Source organism: Tamandua tetradactyla, chromosome 4 (assembly GCF_023851605.1).
Source record: "Tamandua tetradactyla isolate mTamTet1 chromosome 4, mTamTet1.pri, whole genome shotgun sequence".
NCBI lineage: Eukaryota > Metazoa > Chordata > Mammalia > Pilosa > Myrmecophagidae > Tamandua > Tamandua tetradactyla.
The window spans coordinates 28,267,055-28,281,590 of NC_135330.1; the positions used below are offsets into that span (position 1 = coordinate 28,267,055).

General features: G+C 34.2%; 1 protein-coding gene across 5 annotated transcripts in view; it reads left to right on the forward strand.

Moving 5' to 3' along the window:
* RABGAP1L (RAB GTPase activating protein 1 like) overlaps nucleotides 1-14,536 on the forward strand; it is a 734,005-nt gene that overhangs the window by 76,946 nt on the left and 642,523 nt on the right. For all 5 annotated transcript variants that reach the window (XM_077157041.1, XM_077157040.1, XM_077157043.1 and 2 more), the window contains 2 exons: nucleotides 370-550; nucleotides 2,063-2,258. In XM_077157041.1, coding sequence (XP_077013156.1) covers nucleotides 413-550; nucleotides 2,063-2,258 — 334 coding nt within the window. In that variant the 5' untranslated portion in view covers nucleotides 370-412. The remainder of the gene's footprint in view (nucleotides 1-369; nucleotides 551-2,062; nucleotides 2,259-14,536) is intronic.

Consider the following 14,536-nt stretch of genomic DNA (forward strand, 5'->3'; position numbering starts at 1 on the left):
AAGTAATTTCAATAAATGCATTTTGTGTGTGTCTGTGAATTTGTAGATATTTCTAGTATCATGCTTAATTATTTCCTCTGCTTATTAAAAAGAGCAAAAATAGTATTTTTAGGAGAAATGTAGAAATATGGAAAGGTTTCTTCCTCCCCCTGCTCCCTGAGAACAGTATGGTTCTTTTAGTATGAAAATTCTGGGTGAGAAGAGTACATTTACATTATGCTGCTCAGTCTAAGAAGATAGTTTGGAGATCATTAGTCAGCAGAATACTTCTTCATATGAAACATTTTTAAAGGCTGAAGATTGATCAGGTACATAATTAGTTCATGCTTTAATCACGTTTTTTTTTTTTTTTTTTTTTAATTCCTAAAGTTTTGACCAGGTGGATGTGGGAAAATAAGTTTGCAGAACTGAAATGGAGGTCAGAACTTCAATACAGAAGGTTAGTGGGTCATCTGATTCTGTGACTGCACTGAACAGTGAAGAGTTTGTTTTCGTTCCTCAGCATGCAGATGATATTTCTACAAAAGATGATGAAAAACCTCAACTGAAGGTAACTTTTCCTTTTCTGTGACACTGTTTTTAATGATTGTTTTTTTAAATAAATAATTGAAACTTTATCCCAGGAGATGTGTGAGATTGAAAGGTTTGTCTTACGTACTCACCTTGATTTACTCAGTGTCTAATTATTTGGTTTGCAGATTTAAAAAATTTTTTGCTTTTGGTTCTTTACCTTTTTTGTTTACATGGGCAGACACTGGGAATAGAACCCAGGTCTCTGCCGTAGCAGGTAAGAGGTCTGCCTGCTGAAGCCACTGTGGCCCGCCCAGTTCTTTACCTTTTAATCTGGCATTTTAGAAAGAAGGCATAAAAGGGAAAAAAGAGAAAAGACAATGGTTTTTGGTGAAGTAAATTTAATGATTAAATCTTAAGGTAAATTTAATTTATTGGATTATTTTTTGGTCTTTTACTGTTGGAATTTAGAAATTAGCTATGTGGTTATGTTTTACTTTCATCTTATTTCATATGGTTTTTATGTTTTAAGTAAGTTGGTAACATTCTAGTATTGATTTATCAGTTGACCTGGCTGAATATATTTTAAGTATACGCTTTATATTTTTGGCAGTCGAATATTTATTTGAATATAATTCTTTTTTCTTTCATTTTTATGTTGCCTTTCCTAAGTCAAAGGAAAGGAATCAAGCAAACCTATGTTCATGAGAATTGCATAATCATCCTCTAGAAAATAGGAATAAGAAAATCTAGTGAAAAGGGCTATGTATTATTTATGACTTTTGTTTAATATTAACTATGGCATCAAAGGAGTGGTAGTATATCAGTCTAATTATTAAATACTCATTTTACATGATATTGGGAATGTATAGTTTGTAACTTTTTCAAATGATTGATGGCTTTATTTTCAGATAAATATTGTATATCATTGTGTTTAATATAAGACATTCATTTACTTAGGCTCTAAAGTCCCACCTGCTTTTAAGAAAAAGATGAGTCAACTTAAATTTAAGGAAATTAACAGTACCACTCTAGATGGCAAGTTCAAGCAGTTTCTGAAGAAATCATAAATATTTGTTATTATAACAAGAAATATTACTTTTTCAATAATACTCAGAAGTGACATTATTTAAAGTAATTCTTTTTTCCTTGCAAATGTATAAATTTGAGGTTATCTGATTTTTAGATTGTGTTCCTAGAAGTTAAAAAGAAAAAATAAATCTTTTTAAATAAGATTTTAGATAAGATGTAGTTGAAAATCGTCTGAAGTGTTTTATGAAGAATCCTTTCAAGGAAAGAATCCTTTTAAAGGAAGAATCCTTTATGGAAATAAAATGAATAATCCTCCTGTACTTTAGTTGGTTTCATCATTCAGGATTTTAACATAGTACATCTAAGTGAACTTAAGTGCAACTAAGTAAATTCTTGGTATTCAGTAATGATAATTGCACTAAAATATTTTGATTGTTTTACTTCCTTCTAGAAATGAACTGTTTTGATAAAATCAAGAACTAAATAGGGTTGAAACAGAATTGTCTTTCTTTGTGTATAGATAGTTTCTAATGGTGATGAACAATTGGAGAAAGCCATGGAGGAAATTTTGAGAGATTCTGAAAAAGGGCAAAGCAATCCTTGTGTTGAAACTCGAAGTTCCAGTGAGAGTTCAATAAATCATTCATTTGGAGATGTTGCAGCCAACCAAACAACTAAGCCATCTCTTCAGTTAATTTTGGATCCATCAAATATAGGTATTGTTTTTAACTGTTAGAAACCTTAAGAGAAATAGGATAAAGTGATAATGAACATTTTAAGCTGAAAATTAGATATCCTGTTAGTTTTGTTTTCTAAAATCAGGACCACCAAGCTTTTCAGTTCTTATAGAGAATTCCTGCTGTGGTTCATATGTTTCTGTCTGCATCTCTGCTTGTGCAATCAGTCTCAATCTTCTTTGAGAACAGGGACTTTGTCTTGGTCCTCATTTTACCCCATTCTTTGGCACATCATGGGTTGTCAATGATTGCTTATTGTACAAATGAACTAATTGTTGGGCATCAAAGTATAGTGTAATGGATGCAGTATTTCATACGATGTGCCTTTATATTTAGTTTGGTTATACGTATTTCAAATTATAATTAGTAAAAATTCTAAATAAAATGGTGTATCAACTCCATCAGTATATTAAATTCTAAATATGTAAGTCAAGATGTTTTAGGTGCAATAAAAACAAAACTCAAATCTTCAGCTGGTTTAAACAGTGGAGCAGTGGTTAGATCTTGGTTCTGGCTGTGTTTCTATGTAAATTCCTCAGCTCTGATATTCTCCACTGTAGCGTTTTCCTCAGCTGGCTTCACCCATGGTCATGAGGGAGCTATAAGCAGCAGTTGATAGGTAATGCTAGGTGACGTGTTCATGCCTGATGGCAGGAAGAGAAGTTCTCTTCTTTTACCCATTGAACAGAAGTTCTGAGTTTCACTCAGATTGGACCAAGTGTACCATTTTCCTGGTAGTCAGAGAAATGACATAAACTGGTAGTCCTTGGCCAGACTTGCATTCAGACCCCTCAATAAGACATTTTGACAAAAGGGAAGAAATTATCATGATTGGCTCAGGGCACTCAGGACCCATTTCTGAACCCTTGGTATAGGTAAGTATGGCCAGTCTGCATGGTTGCTAGACAGTAGGGCCATGATGGAATGCTTGTAGGAAATGTAATCACACTGCCTGCCATGGGAGGGATGATTCAGAATTAGAAAAATCTATCAATATAATTCACCTCATAAAGAGGTGAAAAGAGGAAAAAAACATTTCGTATCAAAAGATACAGAAGAAGGATTAGATAACACTCAAGTTGTATTTTATATTCACACACATGTAAAGTTCTTGGTAACTGAAGATAGAAGGAAGCTTACTTAACCAGATAAATGGTATCTATTAAAACCCTATGTTATATTTTATCCTGAAATTTTAGATGCATTACCTTTAAAATCAGAAACAATTAGAACATGATAGCTATGACTACTGCTGTCTGACATACTGATAGAATCTAGCCAGTGCAAATGATAGGGAAAAGAAATGCAAAGTGATGATTGGAAAGAAAGAGAAAAAATGGTTACGATTTCCAAAATACTTAAGAAAGTAAATAGACAAGCTATTAGATTTAAAGACTTTCAGTAAGGTTGTCAGCAATAATAGAAAATAAAGATTCCATTCATAATATAAAAACAATAGATATCAAGGAAGAAACAAATTCACATAAAAATGTAATGAAAGAAATTATAAAATGTTGTTAAAGAAAATGAAAAAGACCCAGATAAGAGGGGAGAGATATTATATTGATTGATGGGGGGAAGAGTCAATCTTCAAAAGTTATCATTTATCTCCACATTAATCTATAACTTGACTGGTGTGCTGGTTTGGAACTTCTGTATACTCCCCCAAAAGCCCTGTTCTTTAATTCTCATTGAGTATTGCTGGGTGGGATCCTTTTGATTGTTTCTGTGGAGCTGTGATCCACCCAGCTCTGGGTGGGACCTGTTGAGTAGGTGGCTTCCATGGAGATGTGTCTCTACCCATTCAAAGTGGAGTTGGTTACTACAGAAAAAAGCTTCAGTGTCCACAGAGCCCGCACATCCAGAGACCTTTGGAGATGCAGAAGGAAAACAGCCCTCGGGAAACCTTATGAAATGAGAAGAGAAAATTAGCAGAAATTGCCATGTGCCTTCCCAGCTGAGAGAGATGTCCAGAAGCCAAAGACCCCAACAGATACCAGCCTGGTGGCTTCCCTGCTGATAGAGGTATTCTGAATGGCATCAGCCTTTCTTGAGTGAAGGTAACCTCTTTTTGGTGCCTTAATTTGGACATTGTTATGACCTTAGAACTGTAAACTTGCAAATTAATAAATTCCCTTTTTAAAAGCCATTCTATTTCTGTTATATTGCTTTCTGGTAGCATTAGCAAAGTAAAACAACTGGTATTCCAAATTTTTAGTTATTTTTATAAACTGATTCCAAAATATGTCTGGATAAGTAGAGGTATATAAGCAGTTAAGATAAATTTGAAAAAAGTATCAGATACTAAGTTATATTACAGAGTTACAATGATTAAACCAGTGTAGTATTGATTGTAATAAAAGTGGGTCAGTGGAACAGGTTACCAGAACAGACCTAAGTATATATGAGAATTTGGTATAGGACAGAATTGGCTCCATTTGTTAGTGAGGAAATGATGTATAGTCAATAAATGTTACTGGGGCAATTGCCTCTATGAATGGAATAAAATAAAACTAGATCCTTACACTATGAATAAAAATTATTCCTAATGAATCAGGTATTTAAATGTGAAAAATAAATTGATGAAAAGGAAATTGTTTTAGTCTTCTAAAGCTGCTGAAATGCAGTGTGCCAGAAATGGGCTGGCTTCTATCAATGGGGATTTATTAGTTTGCAAGCTTACAGTTCTGAGGCTGTGAAATGCTCAAATCAAGGCATCAACAGGTGGTCCTGCGATCCTGGGTCCTCTGTCACATGGCAAGGCACATGGTGGCGCCTGCTGGTCCTTCTCTCCTGGGTTTCATTACTTTCTGCTTCTGGCTACTCCTGCGGTTTTCTTTCCGAGCTTCTTCGTTCTTTCTCAGCTTCTGTGGCTTCTTCCCTCTCTGTCTTCTGTGTGTTTCTCTCTTACCTTCTGTTCTTTCTCTCTGTCTTTCATCCTCTTATAAAGGACTCCAGTAAGAGGATTAAGACCCAACTGGGGCATGCCTCAATGGAAATAACTTATTCAAAAGGTCGTGCCCATAATAGGTCTACTTCGCAGGAAGGAATTAGTCCTGAGAACGTGATCTTTTGGGAGTAAATACAGCTTCTGACCATCACAGAAATATTAGAAGGTATTTTTTGCCATTGTCAGGGTAGAAAATAATTTTTAAAGCAAGATATAAAAGCCAAATTATAAAAGAAAAGATAGTCACATTTCAATACATAAAATTTAAATCTTCTGAGTAAAAAAGATATCATAAATAAGGGAAAATAGACAAATGCCAGAAGAAGGTATTTGCAAATTGCTGGGTGTCCCCAAGATCACCCCAGGTTTGTTGATTCACTGAAAAGACTGATAGTTGTTCTCATGGCTAAATTTATTATAGTAAAAAACACAAAGCAAAATTAGCAAAGGGAAAGGTGAAGTCTGGAGGAATCCACGTGCAAGCTTTCAAGAATCCTCTTCTGTTGGGGTTCTAGAGGACACGCTTAATTTCTCTTGCACTGAGTTATGACAACACATGTGAAATGTCCCTACCCAGGGAAGCTTGCCTGAGCTTAGGAGTCCAGGGCTTTTTTATTGGGGATTGGTCACATAGTGCCTGCATGAACACATTCACTGAGATTCCAAACTCCCAGAAGGAAAGCTGGTGTTTAGCATACAACATATTATTTTTACAAACGGTTTAGTCACAGTGAATGACTCTTGTCTTTTAGGAAAAGCTTCATTTTATTGTAGGAAACTGTTTATCTGTTATCTTTCCAGATGCCAGCCAAGACCCATCCTTGTAAGCTGGCCTTTCTAAGGGTAGGCAGTCTCAGGTATGCCATGTTAAAACTTATTTCTGTATAATATAGCTAGTATTTATAAAGACCTTCTGCATATCAATTATAAAAATAAAAAGTGTCCTGTAAAAAAATGGGCAAAAACTATACATAAAGACTTAATTTTTATAATAGCTAATACAGTTGGCCAATATGCAAAATAAGAGATGGTTATAGTGATTCTATGACATAGTTAAGGGGATTTATTTACATAAACATTAATAGATTCCAGAATATACACTGTAGGATGAAACCGTAAGATGGAGAAGACTATGTACCATTAATAACATCAATAAAATAAAAGCATAAATAAAATACTGTATATTTACAGATGAATATGTTTTTGTGAATATAAAAATTAGACTAGAATAATATATATCAAACTCCTGAGAGTGGTTGTCTTGTTGAGGGCAAAGCTTAGAGGGATATACACTGGCAGGGGGGAATATAAGTTTAAAGGGGCTTAAGCTATATCTTAAGCTAAATATTTATTTTTATTAGAAATATATAATATTGTAATCAACACCACAAAGTGTTACTTTTAATTAGTTCTTGATTGAGGGAACATGGGGGGTTATACTATTCATTGTGCTTTGCTTTATCTTTTGAATTTCTTGAATCCCCTACCCTCCAAAAAATATACCCAAAGCATGCTGATATCAACATATCATATAATTGCTCTTTTTTGGTTAATATATTTATTGCAAATGAAGAAATACCTTTTATCTTTTAATATAGCTCTAGTGGGCTGTTGTAATAAATGTTCCTTTCCAATGTCTTGAGATAACATGATTCCTATTTCAGAGCATATTGGGCAGGGACTATGTATTGTGTACAACCATTATACTAAATTTTTCTTAACATCCATCACACTAAATTTTTGAAAGTGTAGCTTTCACTGAAGAGCTCAGTGGATAAGAAGAATTTTCTTTGCTTTAAAAGTTTTTGGTATTCTTTTCTTGTTATATAGTTTTCATTTTTAATAAAAAGACATTTCGGCTACCTTCTCATAGTTATAATTAATGACATTTTTATTAACAGAATTGTTATGGGTGGTTTAAAATGTCAGATAAACATCAATTCAGTTCTCAAAACCTTTGCTATACTTATTTGGTATAGCTTGCATAGCTTGGTGGTCAACAGTTTTGTTAGTTCATGCATAGTATTAGGTGATTATTTTCTCTAGCTCTTTCCTTCCTGGAATCTCCTTCACACAACAGCTTCCTAGGGCCCATTTTCTTCCTTCCCCTGGGTAGAACTATTTCTCAGAGTTTTTACTCCTTTGCACTGTTATGTAGTCTTATGTGCCTGTAGCGGCTTCAGGGCAAAGTGGTGAGAGAGAAAAAGAGAGAGATAATAATGGGGATTTCCTCTTCCATTTTTGGGCTACAGGAACCCCTTTGTTTGGCTTTTTGAGCATTAAGGCAGCTTTTCTTTTCAAGTTTTAGGTGCCTTTGACAGTACAACTCTATGAGTAGGGCTGACCTTGTGGTAGGGAATGAGAGACATAAAAGAGAGTTTAAAAAACAGCCAACCAAAAAAAAAAAAAAAAAAATCAGCCAACCAACCAGCAAACCGAATCATGATTCCTAAACATTCTCTAGTTTGTAGGGACTCCTTTTTCTGGTCACTTGGCCAGAAGGAGGGGATTTCTCTCACAGCTTTATTGTCCACTATGTAGTTCTCAAACTTGGGTTGCTCGTAGGTCAAAGCTGAGAAATAAAAAAATGAAAAAAAAAATAGAAAACTCGCCATCTGATGTCATTTACTCTTTGAAAGTTGTCTTCAGGTAGTTGCTTTTTATACTCTGATCAGAGTTTTCAGTTGTATTATGTGGAAAGATAGTGTGGGCTTATAACTTCATCTTGGCTGGCCCAGTTTGAGCGTCTTCAGTTTTGTTAATTTTTGCTTCAGGTGTTTTGAAGCTCTAGTATTAAGTACATCATCACTTAGAGTTGTTATATTTTCTTTTATCTTTTCTAAATACTCCCTTTCCCCCTATAAATATTCCTTGTTCTGAAGTGTAGTTCGTCTGATATGCCAGCTTTCTTGTAATTATCTTTTTTATGTTACTTTTTTTTTAACATTTTCTATACTTTCTTCCATTTTTTAAATGAAATTTCATTGACATGTATTACATAGTCGCATACCATATAATCCTCCAAAGCGTACAAATCAGTGGTTCACAGTATCATCATATAGCAGTACATTCATCATCACTATAGATTTTTGAATATTTTCATTACTCCAAAGATTAAAATAAGAATAAAATAAAAAGTAAAAAAGAACCCCCAAAGCATCCCATATCCTTCACCTCCCCATTATTTATTTTTTTGTCTTTATTATCTTACTCATCTGTCTGTCCATACACTGGATATAGGAATTGTCAATCACAAGGTCTTCACAGTCTTTTTAATGTTATTTTCAACCTATTTGTGTCTTTAATATTGAAAGTTTTTCTTATAACCATCATATAGCTTATTTTTAAGTTTTAAAAATTTTTATCCTATCTGACACTCTTTCTAATATTGGAATGTTGGGTTGAAGACTTGGGTTGGCAAACTACACCTGTGGGCCAAATTTAACCTGCTGTTTGTTTTTTTGTATTACTTGTGAGATAAGCAGGGTTTTTACATTTTTTTTTTTTTTACATTTGAAATAGTTCTTGTGAGAATTTATTTATATTTCTAGTATTAATCAATAGGACACATAGGTCTATACAACTCCTTTAAATCACGTTCACCTTCAATATGGTAATATTCCTTATAGACCCACTGGAGAACTGCCTTCACTTCTATCTATTCCCTTACATTTGAGTTCAACCTCATTAGCTAACTGTTCATCCATCTCTAGCTTCTGTGTATCTCGAAGTCCCCTATGTTCTGTATTATAAGCTTCTGATTTTACCTTTACCATGGTCATAGAAGTGGAGGCATATAGTATCTATCCTTTCGTGTCTGGCTTATTTCACTCAGCATTATGTCCTCAAGGCTCATTCATCTTGTGATGTGCCTTAGGACATCATTTCATCTTACTGCTGCATAATATTCCCATAATGTATATATATATGTATATATACAGAACATTTTGTTAATCCACTTGTCTGCTGATGGGCATTTGAATTGTTTCCATCTTTTGGTGGTTGTGAATAATGCTGCTATGAACATCAGTGTGCGAATGTCTATTTGTGTCGCTGCTTTCAACTCTTCTGGGTGTGTATCAAGTAATGCTATTGCTGGGTCATAGGGCAACTCAATATTTAGCTTCCTAAGGAACTGCCAAACCCTCTTCCATAGCGGCTGTACCATTATACATCCCCACCAGCAGTGCATAAGTGTCCAGTTTCTCCACATCCTCTCCAACATTTGTGGTTTCCTGTTCGTTTAATAGCAGCCTTTCTTACAGGTGTGAGGTGGTGTCTCATGGTAGTCTTGATCTGCATTTTCCTTATAGCTAATGAAAATGAGCATTTCTTCATGTGCTTTTGAGCCATCTGAATTTGCTCTTCAGAAAAATGCCTGTTCATATCTGTAGCCCACTTTATAATTGGGTTGTTTGTTCTTTTGTTGTTGAGTTGTATAATTTCTTTAATTATGCAGCATATCAAACCTTTATCCCATGTGTAATTTCCAAATATTTTCTTCCATTGAGTTGGCTACCTCATCACCTTTTTGACAAAGTCTTTTGAGGAGAAGAAGCATCTGATTTTGAGGAGTTCCCATTTATCTATGCTTTCTTTTTTTTAATTAATTAACGGAAAAAAAGAAATTAACCCAACATTTAGAAATCATACCATTCTACATATGCAATCAGTAATTCTTAACATCATCACATAGATGCATGATCATCGTTTCTTAGTACATTTGCATCAGTTTAGAAGAACTAGCAACACAACCGAAAAAGATATAGAATGTTAATATAGAGAAAAAAATAAAAGTAATAATAGTAAAAAAACAAAACAAAACAAAACAAAACAAAAACCTATAGCTCAGATGCAGCTTCATTCAGTGTTTTAACATGATTGCTTTACAATTAGGTATTATTGTGCTGTCCATTTTTGAGTTTTTGTATCTAGTCCTGTTGCACAGTCTGTATCCCTTCAGCTCCAATTACCCATTATCTTACCCTGTTTCTAACTCCTGCTGGACTCTGTTACCAATGACATATTCCAAGTTTATTCTCAAATGTCGATTCACATCATTGGGACCATACAGTATTTGTCTTTTAGTTTTTGGCTAGACTCACTCAGCATAACGTTCTCTAGGTCCATCCATGTTATTACATGCTTCATAAGTTTATCCTGTCTTAAAGCTGTATGCTTTCTTTTGTTGCTTGGGCTTTCGGTGTAAATTTTAGGATGTTATCTCCTATTACTAGGTCATGAAGATGTTTCCCTAAATTTTCTTCTAGAAGCTTTCTGGTGCTAGTTCTTATATTTAGGTGTTTGATCAACTTTGAGTTAATTTTTGTATAGGTTGTAAAGTAAGGGTCCTCTTTCATTCTTTTGGCTATTGATATCCAGTTCTCCCATGCCTATTTATTGAATAGACTGTTTTATCCCAGTTCAGTGGATCTGGGGGTCTTGTCAAAAATCAGTTGACCATAGATTTAGTGGTCTATTTGTGCACTCTCAATTCGATTCCATTGGTCAATGCTTTTATCTTTGTGCCAGGATCATGCTGTTTTAACCACTCTGGCTTAATAATAAGTCTTAAAGTCAGGGAGTAAGTATTAATCCTCCCACTTCATTTTCTTTTTTTAGGATGCTTTTAGCTATTTGGGGTCTCTTTCCCTTACAGATGAATTTGGTAACTTGCTTTTTCAAGTCTTCAAAGTAGATTGTTGGGATCTTGATTGGTACTGCGTTGAATCTTTAGATCAATTTGGGGAGAACTGACATCTTAACTGTATTTAAACTTTCTGTCCATGAGCAGGGAATGTCTTTCCACCTACTTAGATCTTCTTTGATTTCTCTTAGCAATATAATGTAGTTTTCTGTGCACAGGTCCTTTATGTCCCTGGTTAAGTTCATTCTTAAGTACTTGATTCTTTTAGTAGCTATTTTGAAGGAATTTTTTCCTTAACTGATTCCTCAGGTCATTGCTTGTGTATAGAAATGTTCTTGATTTTTGCGTATTTTTTATCCTTCCAACTTGCTGAATTTGTTCATTACCTCAAATAACTTTGTTGTATATTTCTCAGGATTTTCCAAATATAGTATCATGTTATCTTCAAATAATGAGAGTTTTACTTCTTCCTTTTCAATTTGTATGCATTTTATTTCTTTGTCCTGCCTGATTGTTTTATCTAGAACTTCTGGAACAATATTGAATAATAGTGGTGACAGAGGGCATGCTTGTCTCATTCCTGATCTTAGGAGGAAAGCTTTAAGTCTCTCTCCATTGAGTACAGTGCTGGCTATCGTTTTTTCATATATGCCCTTTATCATATTAAGGAAGTTATCTTTGATTCCTTTCTTTTGAAGTGTTTTTATCAGAAAAGGATGTTCAATTTTGTTGAATACTTTTTAAGCATCAGTTGAGATGATTATGTGATTTTTCCTTTTTGATTTGTTAATGTGCTGTGTTATATTAACTGATTTTCTTGTGTTGAACCATTCTTGCATTCCTGGTATAAACATCTCTTGGTCATGGTGTATAATTCTTTTAATGTGTTGTTGGATTCGATTTGCTAGTGTTTTGTTGAGAATTTTTGCATCTGTGTTCATTAGGGAAATTGGCCTGTAGGTTTCCTTTCTTATAGCATCTTTACCTGGTTTTGGTATTAAAATGATACTAACTTCATAAAATGAGTTACATAGGGTTCCTTTTTCCTCACCTTTTTGGAAAGTTTGATCAGAATTGGTGTTAGTTCCTTTTGAAATGTTTGATAAAATTCCCTTGTGAAGCCATCTGGCCCTGGGCTTTTCTTTGTAGGAAGATTTTTGATGACTGATTGAATCTCTTTACTTGTGATTGTTGTGTTGAGCTCTTCTGTTTCTTCATGAGTCAGTGTAGCTTGTTTGTGTGTTTCCAGGAATTTGTCTAGTTTGCTGGTATATCATTGTTCATAGTATCCTCTCATGATTTCTTTTATTTCTTCAGGGTCTGTGGTAACACACCCATTCTCATTTCTTATTTTGTTTATTTGCATCCTCTGTCTTGTTTTCTTTGTCAGTCTTGGTAATGGCCCATCAATTTTATTGATTTTCTCAAAGAACCAACTTTTGGTTTTATTGTTTCTTTCTATTCTGTTGTTCTCTCATTCATTTAACTCTACTTAAATCTTTGTTATTTCTCTTCTTCTGTTTGCTTTGGAGTTAATTTGCTCTTCTTTCTCAAGTTCCTGCAGGTGAGCAGTTAAGTCAATTTTTGCTCTTTTTTGTTTTTTATTATAGCATTTAGGGCAATAAATTTCCTTCTCAGCACAGCCTTTGCTGCATCCCATAAGTTCTGTCATGTTGTGTTCTCATTTTCATTTGTCTCCAGATAGCTACTGATTTCTCTAGCAATTTCTTCTTTGATCCACTGGTTGTTTAAGAGTGTGTTTTTTAATCTCCATATATTTTTGAAAGTTCTCAGTCTTTGGTGGTTATTGATAACCATCTTCATTCCATTGTGGTCAAAGAAAGTGTATTGAATAATTTCAGTGTGTTTACATTTATAAAGACTTGTTTTGTTCCACAGCATATGATCTATTGTGGAGAATGTTCCATGAGCACTAGAAAAGAATGTATATCCTGGTGTTTTGGGGCATAATGACCTATATATGTCTGTTAGGTCGAATTCATTTATTGAGTTATTTAACGTCTCTGTTTCCTTGTTGATCTTCTGTCTGGTTGTTCTATCAATAGAGGAGAGTGGTGTATTGAGGTCTCCTACTATTATTGTTGAAATATCTATTGCTCCGTTCAATTTTGCCAGTGTCTGTCTCATGTACTTTGGAACTCCTTGACTGGGTAAACATTTATGATTGTTATTTCTTCTTGGTGAATTGTACCTTTTATTAATATATACTGTCTTTCTTTGTCTCTTATGATTTCTTTATATTTAAAGTCTATTTTGTCTGATATTAGTATAGCTACTCCTGTTTTCTTTTGGTTGCAACTTGTGTGGAACATCTTTTTTCATCCTTTCGCTTTCAGTCTATTTGTATCCTTGTGTCTGAGATGAGTCTCTTGTAAGCAGCGTGTATCTGGATTGTATTTCTTAATCCATTCTGCCACTCTGTATCTTTTAATTGGTAAATTTAGTCAGTTAACATTCGAAGTTATTACTGAAAAGGTGTTTCTTGAATCTGCCATCTTATCTTTTGGATTTTATTTGTCAGATCTGTATATTCTTATCCCTCTTTCTCTTTTTATCCTTTAAGTTGCCCTTATTGGTACTTTTCAATTCTGTGCCCTCCTCGAGACCTCCCTCTCCTGTCTTTTTTTTTTTTTTTTTTTTTTTTTTACAACTGGCAGAACTCCCTTTGATATTTCTTGTAGGGCTGGTCTCTTGTTGACAAATTCATTTAGTATTTGTTTGTCTGTGAAAACTTTAATCTCTCTTGCAGTTTTGAAGGACAGTTTGGCTGGGTGCAGAATTCTTGACTAGAAATCTTTCTTTTTCATAATTTTAAATATATCATACCATTCCCTTCTTGAATTTATAGTGACAGTTGAACTCAGTCTTATGTGGTTACTTTTGTATGTAGTAGATTGTTTTTCTCTTGCTGCTTTCAGGATTTCCTGCTTATCTTCAACATTTGACAGACTGATTAGTAAGAGTCTTTGGAAGGCCTATTTGGATTTATTCTATCTGGGGTTCATTCAGCTTCATTGTCTTGCATATTTATGTCCTTTTTGAGGGTTGGGATGCTTTCCCCTATTATATCTCACCTAATCTTCCTAACCCTTTTATTATTCTCTTTTCCTTCTGGGATGCTAATGATTCTTATATTTGTGCACTTTGTTTTGTCTATCATTTTCCTGAGATCCTATTCAAAATTTTCCATCTTTTTTGCCATTTGCAAATTGTTTTGAGTGTTTAAAATCAATTGTCCTGTTCTCTAGTTCACTTGTTCTTTCTTCTGTCTCTTCAAATCTGGTGGTGTACATTGAAGTGCTTAAAAAGGGGAAAAATGTGTTTTAGTGACTGAAGAACCTATTAGGTGTAGTTCATTTAGAAGTCTTTAGTTTCTCGATGAAAAAAAGGGTAGGTAACATGTTTTAGCATAACATTTGGAAACTGAAGTGGGGATGCGTGGAATGGCTTTTGTGAGTTATTTATTTAAATCCTACAAAAGGCAACCCAGTAATGAGAATTTAAAAATGCAGCAAGGATATATGGTTGAAATAAGACATATATGCTTGATTTTGTGCAATGTGGATGTGGATAACAGAGGGAAGGAGTTGGAGACCCGCTGAATATGGGTTTTAGGTGGGTTGGGAGGTTGGCAAAGGG